At 38.0% G+C, this 14,976-nt stretch overlaps 1 protein-coding gene across 1 annotated transcript in view; it reads left to right on the plus strand.

Moving 5' to 3' along the window:
* LOC124264752 (cardioacceleratory peptide receptor-like) overlaps positions 1 to 14,976 on the plus strand; it is a 103,405-nt gene that overhangs the window by 83,876 nt on the left and 4,553 nt on the right. The window contains exon 6 of the mRNA XM_046699527.1: positions 13,017 to 13,136. Coding sequence (XP_046555483.1) covers positions 13,017 to 13,136 — 120 coding nt within the window. The remainder of the gene's footprint in view (positions 1 to 13,016; positions 13,137 to 14,976) is intronic.

Below are 14,976 nucleotides of genomic sequence, written 5' to 3' on the forward strand. Positions count from 1 at the left end.
TCTGTAAAGTATTAGAATACATGGAAACTTCCAAGGACATTAATGTACGTTTAGTGCTATTTCAAAGGGTTTCAAGTCGTAAGAACCCGTTAACATTACAGAAACTCTGGAATATGGGCACTGTCTACAGTCAGCTGATACTGAATTCGTATTTCAACAAGTGTCCATTTTAATACGAAGTCTATAGACAATGTATTCTAACACGGCAGAGAACGAAAGAGAAGGTCAATCGTTATATTTATCTCAATAATGACTGCCAAAGATATCTTGTAAATAAATGTAGTATATATTGTGTTTCCATTTCGGAACAATGTTAACGAGTACTATGGTTCTTACTCAAACTGCTGAAGAAACGCCATGTCTACCAAATTAGGAAATATGATTTTATGTGTTTATTACCATAAAAGAAACACCTTTGCTTCTCACTGGGTATCAAACAAAAACATTGTCTGGTCCAGACTCGATTATTTACAGACCGCCGCCATATAGCTGGAATATTGCTGAGTGCGGCGTAAAACTAAACTTACTTACTCACTATCAAACAAAAACAAACTGACTCGGTCTGTAAAACCCTGATTGGATTTATTCATTCTGCGTCAATCATTTAACTTAAGGTGGAAGAATTGCTCATGTCCAGTTACAATCAACCCGCACTGAACAAATGCCATATTTCAGAGCAGTTCATAGATGGACAACTAACAGCCATTATGAAAGGGCTATGTTTAGTAATTTGAATAATTGTTAGATTAGTAGTTGTGGAAATGTAAGATAACGTTTTTTGTCTATGCTTGTGTTTGAAATCATGTCTTTGACAATGATCAGCCAAATCTGTTCATAGGACGAGATTTGATGAAGTTTCTTTTTGAACGACAGATTATGCATGTTAGAACTGAGCATAACTTTCTTGAATAAACATCGTGAAAGTTATCAGATATGTTCGAAACTTTTTACTTTTCACCATCCGCATGTCTGGGAGGAAATATAGAATTAAAGCTAATTTATGTCAAAAGATTGATGTTAGAGGGAGCTAGGATATGAAGATAAGACCTCTCGGGTCACAGAAAACATACCGAATTTTTCATACAACGAAACCACTCTGTCACAACAGAAACACGACAGAACCAAACAGGGTCATGACAGAAGCATTCATTGTCAGTGACAAAAAGAACATGCAGAAGCATTCACGGCCTGTCACAACAAGAACATGGAAAAGCATTCATAGTCTGTCACAACAGTAATTCAGAACCTATCATACGTTTTCATGTTCCCATATGGTAGAAAGTACACCTCTTGTAGCTTCCATCTAAGTAATGTGATCCTGTATTGTTAAGAAGTCAGCATTTGTGCCTAGATGTCCACGGTGAAGTTCTGACAATACTCTCATAACTAAACAGCCTTTGTTCCCTGGCGACAATCTTCTGTATTCGCGTAGGTTTGGCATCTTTGATGTCCATGTAGGCTGGCAAAGATTAGAATGGGAAATTCCTCCGCACACCTTCAAAGAAACCGAGAAATAGTAAATACATTTGATAGCTTGAGATTCAGTTTGGCGATAAGTATGTATATTGCCAAAGATTAAGTGGTCTTTGTTGTGTGTCAGGTTCAGATTGGCACAACCTTTTTTAGCGTTTCCAGAAAAGCCGGAAAGCAATACCAAGGTGTCATTTACCACAGATGACCTATCCTTCGTGTTAGAGACTACTATCAAAAACTGTTTGGAAACATTCCTAAAGAAGCAGAAATGTCCTTTTCATATTGACGTTGGTTCCTCACAATGCGTTTTAGTGTGTATGCGTCAGTATGAATATCTTGCACAAGGACTGGAATCAAATGAAAGGCATCACCATAGAGGAATGTATAGAAACATACATACAGGACATACATCACTGGACGACGGGATAGAATCATGCATATGAGGCACTTCCTCTTGTAATGATGATATTGTGTTATGTAAACACTGTAAAAGTATTGAGGATGAAATCCATATTGTTTATATTTGTAAACGCTATGAGGATATTCGTCGGCGTTACATTCAAAAAACGGTCCATTGATATAATTTTTTCTCCACAGCATATGTACATCATCAGACATTACCATCATAAATAATTTTGTCAAGTTCTTAGAACATGTTTATTCTGCTCCTGTTCATATTTTGGTGTGAAAATGGTAACTAAAACCACTATTGTACAAAATAAACCCTTCGTCTTCTTCATTATGATGACACTCACATGACCATAATGAACCATTCTTGCTTTTGCTGTAATGTAAAGCACAAATTACGTGTTATGCGACACAATCACTTCTGAGTCAAACAATCCTCAACAACTAATCTAAGATAGTAAAGGCGAATTCGGTTCTTTTCTATCGCCGTTCACGTGAAATCATACTCACGAGTACTAATATATACAGAAGTGAAATTCTTCGTGTCCGATGCATACAAATCGGGTAGGCGAACATGCTTGTTTAAGACTTTTTAATCAATAACGTTTGGCATCAGAATAGTGTATCAATACAACTCAATAGTCTTTTTGAATTTGTGAGTTTGTGTTTTCCAAATTGAATACATTTCGTAGTTGCCCGAATATTTAATGAGTTATGTACTATACATGATATAATTTTAAAAGACACTACTGGTGTATAGATTCTTAAACGTTTTGTAAACAATCGATAGCAATGAAAAATTATCAGACAATTGATAATTCCATCCGAATTATTGAACTCTCCTCCTCAGCAAAATCAAGTCGAGATATTATCACATCAGCATATATTTTGATATATTTTTTAATTATCTAATTCAATTTCTTACCTGATCGACACTTTATTTGTGACTGGATCGTGAATGTCGTGATCTCGTCTCTGTAGGTCAGTTGAAATGCCGGCCTGATTGTCTAATGCCACTAAGAGCCACTGTTCCACAGTTAAAAGGAAGAGTGTTCCCAGCCATTATGTCCCAATTTCCTGTTTGGTGGTAACCACTGATGTACAGAACCGTGGGGTAATCAGAATGGAAGTTATTAATAACCCTCTATTCCGACACAGGAAGATGTGAGACCCCATCCACGCTTTGGTTTCAAAACCGTCGTAGATTGCCTGGTAGTAGGACCAGAAGACGTAAGAGGGTAACGGTTTGACATTTTCACGATGCTTTCATTCACGTTACGCTTAGCTTGTTTATTGAACAGATGATTTATATGCTGTCCATGGTTGAGGTTATTTTAGCAGGTTATGGGTTCGCTTAACCCCATTCATCACAACATGTCAAGCGAGATGAGCTTCGTAAGTCTGAAGATCCTGCTATTACATGGGTTCGGGGTTTCAGAAGCTGTCTTCATAACAGACAGTTAAACGCTGTATAGTTTACTAGCTGCAGCTGTGATAGAAATACACTGGTAGAATACTAGGGGCTGATTTGTCACTTAGAGGTCCATTAGTCGGTTCTAGAGACAACAGGGGGCATATTAGTCTATTGAGGCAGATTCAGAACACAAGTGCGGATGATATTAATAACTCCATCACTGATAGCGATCGATTACATTCATACAGATGAACGACTCATAGCTGTGGGTATCGACTACTAGAACGTATCATTACTTTGATACCCGGTGTGAGAAAACTGACTGCTTCTTAGTTCAAGGTTAAAAGCCATAACACATAAATCTTACTATTAGAGACAGATATCTATTCTACACTAAGGACCATCCTTTTGGCCTCTCTTACTAGGCACGCTTATATATGGAATATCAACAATTAAATAAGGAATGTTTAAGGATTGTGTATAATTGCAGGTCGAATTTAGCGATCCACAACGGTTGCGCAAGGAATATAATCTATATTAGTATTTGTTTTGATTTGTTCAGTCCTCGATATTATTTCTTCGACATTAGGGAAAAAACGTTTTACCCAATTTAATGTCAGTTCTGAAGATTCTTTTCACATCAAGCGAAGCTGTGGGTCGGGCTTGTACAAGCACACTGACAGACTGAGTGAATTTGACATCAATGATGTTCCATCCACGCATCCACCAGAAGGATGCGTGTCTGCTACAGCGTGTCGTGATGAGGACTGATGGGTTGCATCTTGCTCCGGGCAACATATTAGGACCGGGTCCAGACAGGGTTTTATTGGGTTGTTCGCTCATGATTATATCACAAGTGCATGACCGTATAACTATCACCGTATACTATCGCCTTACTACCTCCGACCAGGCTGCTTTTTGCCTTTGTAGGAGATATTTACAATTGAGGTCCATTTCATTTCGCACTTCATGTGATCTGGATTTGAGAATTTTCGTAACTTTGAAGAATAAGAAACGTTTGTTCAGGTCATTCATCTTGGCGCTTATGGTGTTTTGTTTGGTCTGAACCCACCATTAATAATATATTTGCTTTTTTCTGTTTTTCGCCGTTAGCAAAATTCCTATTATAAGATGGCGGTCTGTACAAATGTCAGTGGTTACCAATGCGAACAATTCTTCATGCCCTTGGGTTACATTAAGGCCATCCTAATTCTTTATGTTTCTCATCTCCAATCTGAATCAGCAAAAGAGCTTGCGGCATAAATAAAACAAATTTTAAAAAAACATTTGCCCCAAATTGTGTAGCTTATTTGATGCAAAGTTCATGTATAATTCACTTGATAAGGTTTTAAGTTCATTAATGATATTGATGAGGTACCTTGCTTCGGAAACAGTCACATCAGTGCATAGGCACTGCGACTTGGATGATTTCACGTATGAATATTATGGGCGGGCGGGAGATGGTGAAAATACACACACACACACACCAGCGTAACATGGACTGTAATTCGCTTAATTCGACGTTTACGACAGTAAACGTCCTTGAGAGAATGACGCTGATTTTTTTCTAGGACTAATGAATGAAATAGCTTAACTAAATTGCTTTTAGAAAGTGAACTCGGGACTAGATCATTGCAATGCCATTTCCGCTGTGCTTTACCTGTCAATTTAGATTCCAGAGCTGTAGCTGGTCTCAGAAAAAATATAATTTAAAATCCATAAGTTGTTTCGTTAGTGTGGTTCTTTTGAAAACTGGCGAATCTGCATGTAAAACACGTATGTGAAGTTTAGCTGACAACGTCCATTCACATTCATTCCTCTTCATAAGACAAAGAGTATAAACATCCATTTGCATTCACGCCTCAGGGAAATATGGCAATATTCTTTTCTCTAAATACTGGTACAACATGAAGAATGGGGATGCCAATGACTGTTACGAAGACAAATGTCGACGGTATACTAATGATAAGAAGAATAGTAGTGTGACATGAGTTTATGGACGAGATAGCATGTATGTTCTCTTTTGGACTTCCACTGTTCGTTCCTGTGTTTTTCCAGGTGAATGATTGACATGCCTTCGCGTGTATGTGTGACGGATACATTGATACATTCGGTTCTTTGAGAACACCTTGTATAATCGCCATTTCATACTTGGGTACAGATGGGCCAGTCATCTGATGAACCGCTGTGCAGAGTTCCATCCCTTGGGAACGCCAGAAACATATCATTGAGTGTTCGAATCCCGGTTTGTCCCACCAATGTTTCTACATTTGTCATCACCATACACTTCGAGCAAGGAACTTTCAACAGAGCGATAAATATCTGATACATGATTTCCTTTGGGGCGGTGGGGTAGTCTAGTGGTTAAAGCGTTGGCTTGTCACACCGAAGACCCGGGTTCGATTCCCCACATGGGTGCAATGTGTGAAGCCCATTTCTGGTGTCCCCGGCCGTGATATTTCTGGAATATTGCTAACAGCGGCGTTAAGCCATACTCACTCACTCACTCACATGCTTTCCTTCCACGTCAAACCGTCATGTTATAATTGGAATATTGTTCCGTTGATCCTAATTGCCTCACACGTAGTTTCATAGTGATTCATAAACCCAATAATTCATACAGTCTGAATCGTACAGTTGATTAGTGGTTTGCTTTTTGGTTTTATTACAGTATATCGTACACGTTAGTATAGAGTCGACAGCAACATATCACCCAAACGTATTATAGAAGAAATATAATTTTCCTTGGCTATATAATCAGTGACAGGACAACACAGTCCAGGCAGTAATTAAACGGGTTCGTGAAACGGTGCTTATAGCCGAACCACAATGGTATGATGTACTATCTTTGGGTTGATTGATTGATTGGTTTGTTGTTTAACGGCGCACTAAGCAATATCCCAGCTATATGGCGGTGGTTTGTAAATAATCGAGTCTGGACAAGACATCGATCTACGCAACTGGGATACGATGACGTGTGTCAACCAAGTCAGCGAGCCTGACCACCCGATCCCGTTAGTCACCTCTTACGACAAGCATGGGTTGCTGAAGACCAATTCTAACCCGGATCTTCACGGGTATATTATCTTTGGAACATATGGAAATGTAGTGATACATATATAAATAACAGGTGTCGGTCCCGCAGTATACCGATCATGGACTACATTCCAATTACTAAATCTGTTCTTCCACGCGAAACAAGGTTGAAGAACAGAGATTCTCTTGTATGTGAAACTACCTCTTTATATACGACCTCGACACTTGGTGGACTGCCTTGGTCGTGGCCAGAAATCAATACCGCAACGTCTGTTGACTTGATATTCTTCTGTATTGAATATGAGGATAACCTATACGCGCAAACCCAAGTTCACAATGACAACTCTTTCTTTTTGTCCGAACACAATGGTAGGTTGATATACAATAATTGGATCCGGTCCATGGTGATACAGTAGTTCAGTCACCGGTGTGGATAAGGTAGATAAGGGTGTCAACAGTTGCTATATTTAAATTCACACATCACTTCTCCTGTTTTGGGTCATTTCTGACTCTTCTGAGATATCTTGGCAGGTATGGTAGTAGTGTGTGAATGAGTTGGACTGGTATCACGCAGATTTGAACAGTGTGTCAGCTTTGTGTTGAAGGAAAGCCCAAAGTTACAAAGTTCGCATATTGTCGCTTCATTGCTCTAATTGGGCCGTGTTTCCGTAAACTAAGGGCCATCATCAGCAGTGGATCCTGGCACGCCAAAGGGACGTAACTCAAGCCCAAGCTGACTGAGCCGCATACGTATCTCGTAAAGGATCTGAATCCATTGAGACAAAATCATATCTATTTTCAAAACAAACACCTCTGACGTAGATCCACACTTACACCGACCAAATAAATGCGCCGGGATCATGAAGAAGAACATTTGTTTTCAAACTTAGTTTAGTCATTAAATCATCTAATATGATGATACATGAACCATACAATGTTTTTCAGGTGTGGATCCTGTGACGGTTATGAAGATTTAACCGTTAAAGGAGTTGCCGATGTGATCATTCTTATGGTGCATAACTAAGATTGAATATACTCGTATAGATATTAACCCTTTCATCAAAATCATTACCATAAATGATGTAGGATTTGTAACATATGAGACAGTTCAATCACAGAGACGCTGTATGAATCTGGTTCAAGGGTTGTTGGCATGGTGACCAATCCGTTATCACGTGAAGTAGTTCGACACAAGGCAATTACTGGAGATAAAATTGTTATTCTGAATGGTAAAATGTAGTTTACGCTGCCAAAAATTCATTTCATGACACACTGACATGATGGAACACCAATACGTATTGATGATATGGTCATATGTGCTGTACGTTTAAGGTTCTCTCCTTGTCATGGTCTCTTGACACTCGTGAATGATTCAAAAACTAATTACACATTCAGGTTCTATGACACTTGATAGCTTATGGTCAGGCATACCAACAGTGTCAGTGCTGTGTGTGATATTTACAATGTTCAAGACAAAATTATGTCTTTTCCTTCGAGTAATTCTACCAAACTGAGGATTTACACACGAAGTATGTTAAACAGCCATGTCTCAAATGCTTTGAATTGTTTTTCAATAGAAAATTGGTTTAAACGTTTTCTCCTAACGCAGATATATCTATATTTTACTGAACTCTCTCGGATAGTTTATGTTTTCCCGAAGCTATTATGCAGTACCAAGCAAACACAAGACTGGGGGATTGTCAACTTTACCGTTGTGCCTATCAAAATACAGCAGTTGACATCAATAACTTATCCCATTTAATGTGTATCACAAGTATTCCTATACCGTTTCAACGATTTGTTTAGGACAAAACAAGACTACTGGCCCAAAATACCGACACACTGGAGTTACATTTCATACTGCAAGCTACTTGGAGAAAGTACATGAGGGAGTTATTAGTGAATTCCTTTATATAAGGCAGATAAATGCATGTACAGATATATACACAAATGAACTCAGAGACATGTATCATTTGTGGTATTCATGTAAAGCCTTAAGCCTTAATTTGTACCCAACTTGTCCATGGTACATATGAAAATGTATAGTTTTATATTAAAGTCGACGGAGGACCAATATATACTACTCACACTTTGCTAAGGATCACAAAAATTCACAATTATATTTTTAAACGTAGATTTATACTTTGAAATTGTATCCATTTAAAATTGGATAAATAATAATATGGTAAACCCTCTTTGGGCAAACAGCCGTTTTAATCTAACCTTATGCACTTGATACATGAGTAACCATAAAAATGGTTTTCATGGCGCCAATCAACTATTTTGCAAATTATGGAACGAGCCATTGACAAATGAACAACACATGTCAATATCAGGTATGGGATCCACAAGATGCAATGACATACTGAAACCTAGGATCCATGCTTACAGTCAGCTTAGGTAGTTGACCCCACATAATAGTTTTCTGTTGAATCCTTGATTTGATCCTTATCAAAGTGTGAATAGTATATAATTTCATTGTTTGTCCTTGCCTATTATTTATTATCAAATTGGACCAAGAATGTTTGTGTTATATAAGGACTGATGTGGAATAACTTTCATTAAACTAAGCATACCACCAGACATAGCTCCTAGCATCACATTGGAGTTTGCTGTTGAAGTGACCTTCATTAGTCTGCACATCTAAGGTTAGTAGATGTAATCAGTCTGTATGACATATTCAGTAGGGGTTATAGCATGGGGCGTTATTAGTTCATGCTAATGAATACTAAATCATATGCGACTGGACGTTAATGCCTGTAAACATGTCCTATAGAACTCATCGCTCCACCATTGGTAAAACAGACTGATTACAATTGTTGCCTCCTAATCTGACAAGTCGCGATGTTGTGAAGAGAATTGCATCGGAATCAGGAGATTGAAAACATAGAAAAGACGAAATTGTACTAATTTGAGGTACAAAATCACTCATGTGATCACTCATGAAATCGATTCACCAGAGATAGACCTTTCAGGCGTCACGTTTTATATATATAAGCTCAGCGTGTGTGCAAGGATAGTTAAGAATCAGGTCCCGTATTCTCGAAACGTTCGTAGCCCTAAGAATTCTTAACTTTGATAGTAGCAAATGTGTTAAGCATGGTCTTAAGAAGCTCGAAGGGCTACGAACGTTTCGAGAATAGCTATCCAGATACTCCTCTTGAGCTTTCTGTGTCATTGTGTACCAAGCCACAGTAGTTTCTGGCAATAGACGCTAAAGGTTCAAGTCCAAGAAACCTTGGTATCGTCCTGTTAAGCTTCATGTTAAGAGGTATTATTAGAATCAGTGTTCTGCGTTGTTTAGAACCAATCTAACAATCATTTGCTACCTAAACTCAACGATTTACAAATACAGTTCAAAAGTTTCATTTGTTCAAGATGTTGACTTCACAAATGCAAAGGTGCTAAAAAACTGCACTTCGCTACGTCTAAATAACTGACTGATACCATGCATTTACTGTTGTGTCCTGCAAACAAACCCGTTGAGTTGATAGTTCAAGTCTCAACTATATTCTAATGATACCGGGTTCCCCTTTACTGCTTGGTTATACAATTAATTATATCCATTTAACTGTAAACGGGTAACACATCTAAATGTTACTGAAACGCCTTACAAGAAACTTAATTACGATTTTTTCACTTATTTAAATTTCAAATACCTCAGTGGGTCGATAGCTCGATCATTTAGTTTTATAATGATCCTTGGGAGAATCAATCTATAGGTTTCAACAATATTTTAGTTAACATTTCAGTATATTCGATGTTAAGTACTATTCCTAGATACTTTATTCACTTTATTCTAGCCCTAGATATGAAACTGGAACATCATTAGTGTTGAATTCCCTTTGTACCAACTATACCCGTGATAGGTTTGGCCAAAGAGACACAATGCATGGTCTTTCCTCCAACGTTGTGTGATATAATCAAATTAATGTTAGAAAGTGGCATCCCTCACTCATCCTACGCATCTTCCAAAACTACATTAAACCCCTCGTGCTATCATCTCTCACGCTCGTCTTCTGTAACATTCACTCGCGTTAAATTGTGGCCATCGGTTGTTTGCGCTAACGTGACTTCTGAGGCTGCGTAACGAAATCATTAATGCTGCCACTGACTCTGAGACCAAGAAGCGTCAGTTCAGCTGTCAATAAGAATGACCGTGGAGCAAGATTGTGTTTGCAGATTAAGTAGGTCTGACACTTGCTATGTTCCAAGTTTAGAACAGTAATTTGTGTCGACAACAAAAAAACGTTGTTTTGAAGCATTGACCCAGTTGGAAGTTGTCTAAGTCTTCGGGGTTTTTTTTTATTGGTTGTTTTTTGTTTTGTTGTTTTGTTCGCCATTTTTTGTTTTTGTGTATGTGGTGTTGCGAAAAGTTATTGAAAATATCAATGATGGTTCTTGCTGTCACTGGGAATGGATAATTTTGCACCAGCTTTTACAACCAAAACAATATTTGTGCTCGGGATGCCCATTAAAAGTCATGTTGTGGTATAATGTCTTCTGTATGCAACAAACACTACAAACTCAACAGGTTCAAGTTTACCAAAAACACCGAACGTTATAAATGGTTTATACCTACAGCGAGTCCTTTTCCACTGATAATACACAAGACGAACGTCTTTCAGGAGCATCCGCTGAACACATAAATATATATACTGACAGAACAAAAAACACGACCCAGCCCGGCGGTAATGTTTCTTTGGTGTGGTGTGGTCCGTTATTTGTCAGTGTTTGAAACTTTTGAAGATAAGTATACATTTGTTTTTTCTCCGAAAGAAAATACTCGATTTATCATTCATGTTACTCACGTTTCTAAATATGTAAGAAGATGAGACGTGTACAACGCGCTTTGGCCTCTGATGCGAGACACAGACGTATTTGACGTAACCCCTGTACGTTATAAAATAACTGCCAGTTCCCATTAGAAACTGATATCACAAAAGAACCCATTAAATTGTAGAGGAGCAGGAAATGCATGACACGATGTCATTTTTTTCTGTGCAGTTGCTAAGATGGAACACATGTCATTAGCTGTTATCTCCCGAAGATTACTCTACAGACCGCTGCACCACAGCGGACAATGAATGTATGTGCTGCCTTTCAAACTTCTGGGAAAAGAAGATCGCTTAGGCATCTGACATTCTCCAAGCCATAGGTCGATTATACTGTACCAATCACTCTATGACCGCTACATGTAGCTCGTTATCACCCTGCTCAGTGGTGGTTTTCATCCTGTGCTATGTGGTAGATTGAAAAGGATGGGACATAAGATGAACAGATAGATAATGTCATTCAGTCAAAATGAACCCAAACTGCAATCAATATACATTTGCCACTTTTGCTACAGTGTATGCGGGTTGTGTCGAATTGCCAAATAGATTAATCCTCAGTTTCTTGTTTATACTAATGATATTTCCTCTAATACATGTATGCTTGTATATGTGCATATTTAACAGCACAGATCACAAGTAATTAACTTATGTGTTCCTAACTGTCATTACTGCATGATCAACAGATTAAACGTGAGCTCATTAGACACTTACTGGACATATACGAATTGTCAGGTCATCCATGAGGTCATTTCGTGACTGACCAATGTCCATGGCGTCGTGCAGACAAATGAACCACCCACTCGGGACATCACATCAAACAATGTTTTCTTTGCCATAGATCAGATAATAAGATTACTGAGGCGGTCTAATTCAATGCGAAGGGTCGGGACCTACTCTGATTACACTGGAGATGTATTAAGAGGAGTGTTACCAAAGAAGAAGCCAAATTCCAAGAGACTTTTGGTGTCTTATTGATGTTTGTGGTAATTGTTGAAATCTAGTTTTCGGATGAGATTGGACTCATGATCTGAAATGGGAACAGAAACTACAGTTTCGTGAATGACGCCAAAGGGCCTGATTATAACTTGGCGCCTGATGTGCGTAGTATTCCGTTTACACAAATTGGTTTGTAGTACATAGATATGGACTGAACGCTTCGTTTGGCACTTAAAATGATCCTTTAATGTCTCAGGAAGCTACTTTATCTGTGTCTCCCCAACAGTATGTTACAATAAGAGACACTGGTGGTAAAGTCTGACATTATAACAATCATAATGGTTCCAGTCATCAATTTTGGATGTATAGGGGATCTGTGATATTAATTATGACGAATCTCTCAACATCTACGTCAATAGGTTCTAATAAGCAGTTATCATGGCCACACTCTGCTTCAGTTGTTTGGAACTCGACAACCACGTAACCATGCAAATCATGGACTAAAAGAGAAACTGTCGTTACCCTGTGTTTACCTTCGCTCTTGACGAACTTTTCTTAAAGGAGATCATTGATAGCTTCTTGATTGGCCAACATGAGTGATCTGGTGAGACATCTCTCTGAATGATCTTTGACCTTGCATGGGTCAGGTACAAAATGTGAACATGCATATTCATAACCTCTACAATGCAGCCATGAATATGTCAATTCCTCACATATATTTGAAAAGTTATCCATGATCCAAACTGCCTTATTATCCAAATGGATATTTCAACATTTTCAGCTGGCGAACGTCCTTACGGAATCGCACTGCGACAAAATGCAGATGGTATTAGTTTCAGATAGATAGATTTTGATGTATAAATATATATTGTGGTCAGCGTTGATTGTAAAATATGTTTTTATTGATTTTTTAGGAGGCCACGTGTATGCTGCAGCCAATAACGCACGTTTTAAGGACAGTGCCACCAGTTCCAGGGGACTTATTCCAAAAGCAAAGATCAAAACCATCAAGATGACCTTAGTGATTGTGCTCGGTGAGTCTTTAGATGGATCTTTTAGACATTGATGAATATAAGCAAGAGATTATTTTGCAACATTAACCTCTTTCAATAAAATTACTAATATGGCTCATAAGCAGAGGTTACCCTGTTCACATTTATATTTTACAAATTAAACACACATCATTCCGCATTATCTTAGAATAACACGTTAAAAAGTGCAAAAGAAGTCCACAAGACAATCCCGACAGTATGCTGACACAATGCCATTCTTTGATAAGATGAAAGCTAAAAGAATCACTTTGCTTCAAGCAACAAAAACCTTTTCACTTTAATCAATCAGAATTATGCAAGAACGACAAAAGCATAATTGGAAAAAAATATGCTTTTCAAACAGATAACTGAAATCGAACGGTTTTCTCCTTGATGTAAGAAAAAAGATCTGAGGACGTGTCAGGTTTCCAGAGCATGAAAATGTTATCAGGATCTTAAAATCCTTTTAAAAAAACAGTGTGTCATAAATTTAATAAAGGAAGTGGGTATTTACTGAAACTGATACGATTATTTAAATAAACTACTTAACGCATTTGTTTTCGCAAATGATAGCTACTTCGTTAGTGTCCTAATCAGGTATGTCGGTTTGATTTTGGTTAGTATACATAAAAAAAGAGAAATATAAATTCCTTTGACAACTGAATAATCTTTAAAATGAAAATCAAAGCGACTTCAAACAACATTTATGGAACAATTGGCCATGTTTCTTTAGAACATCTTATCCATTCTAGAACATTCGTTTGTTTTATTCTGATGATTTTGCTGTGAAATAAACAAAAACACTTTTTCCACAGAGTTGCATATTGCTGAGATAGATTATGGATGGTTACACATTGGTGAAATCAAAGATATTTTTTAGTTGTTTGTTCGATTGTTGTTTGACGCGACACGCAGCAATATTCCAGCAATATGGCGTCTGCCTGTAGATAATCAAGTCTGGACCAGACAATAAACGGTCAACAGCATTAGCATCGATTTACGCATATGGGATACGATGACATGTGTCAACCAAGTCAGTGAGCCTGACCACCCGATCCCGTTAGTCGCGTCTTACGACAAGCATGGGGTGCTGTAGACCAATTCTAACCCGGATCTTCATGGGTTGAAGTAGTAAGAGGTAAAGAGGTGAATTGAGGGCCAGCCAGAAATGTAGATGAAGGATGATGTGTATATATATTGATGAGACACTCACACTGTTCCACGTTTAGAAACATTGTGTATACCGAAGTTTTAGTCCCTACTACTTCTAGATAACCATATTGCAACGTATGAGCATCAATGGATCTTCCCCAAACCTAAGTACAAGTGGTCAATTTCAGTGTTCTTTCATCTTGTTTATCTAATTGTTCAAAAACTGATATACGTCCATATGGATGTATTGGGAGACTTTATATGTCCATATGGAGACTTTATATGTCCACGTGGATGTATTGGGAGACTGTATGTGTCCATATGGATGTATTGGGAGACTTTATATGTCCATATGGATGTATTGGGAGACTTTATATGTCCATAAGGATGTATTGGGAGACTTTATATGTCCATATGGATGTATTGGGAGACTGTATGTGTCCATAAGGATGTATTGGGAGACTTTATACGTCCGTATGGATGTATTGGGAGACTTTATAGTCCATAAGGATGTATTGGGAGACTATATGTCCATATGGATGTATTGGGAGACTTTATATGTCCATATGGATGTATTGGGAGACTTTATATGTCCATAAGGATGTATTGGGAGACTTTATATGTCCATATGGATGTATTGGGAGACTTTATATGTCCATATGGATGTATTGGGAGACTTTATATGTCCATA

The sequence above is a fragment of the Haliotis rubra genome, unplaced genomic scaffold, assembly GCF_003918875.1.
Source record: "Haliotis rubra isolate DU_JTF1 unplaced genomic scaffold, ASM391887v1 Scf94, whole genome shotgun sequence".
NCBI classification, from domain to species: domain Eukaryota; kingdom Metazoa; phylum Mollusca; class Gastropoda; order Lepetellida; family Haliotidae; genus Haliotis; species Haliotis rubra.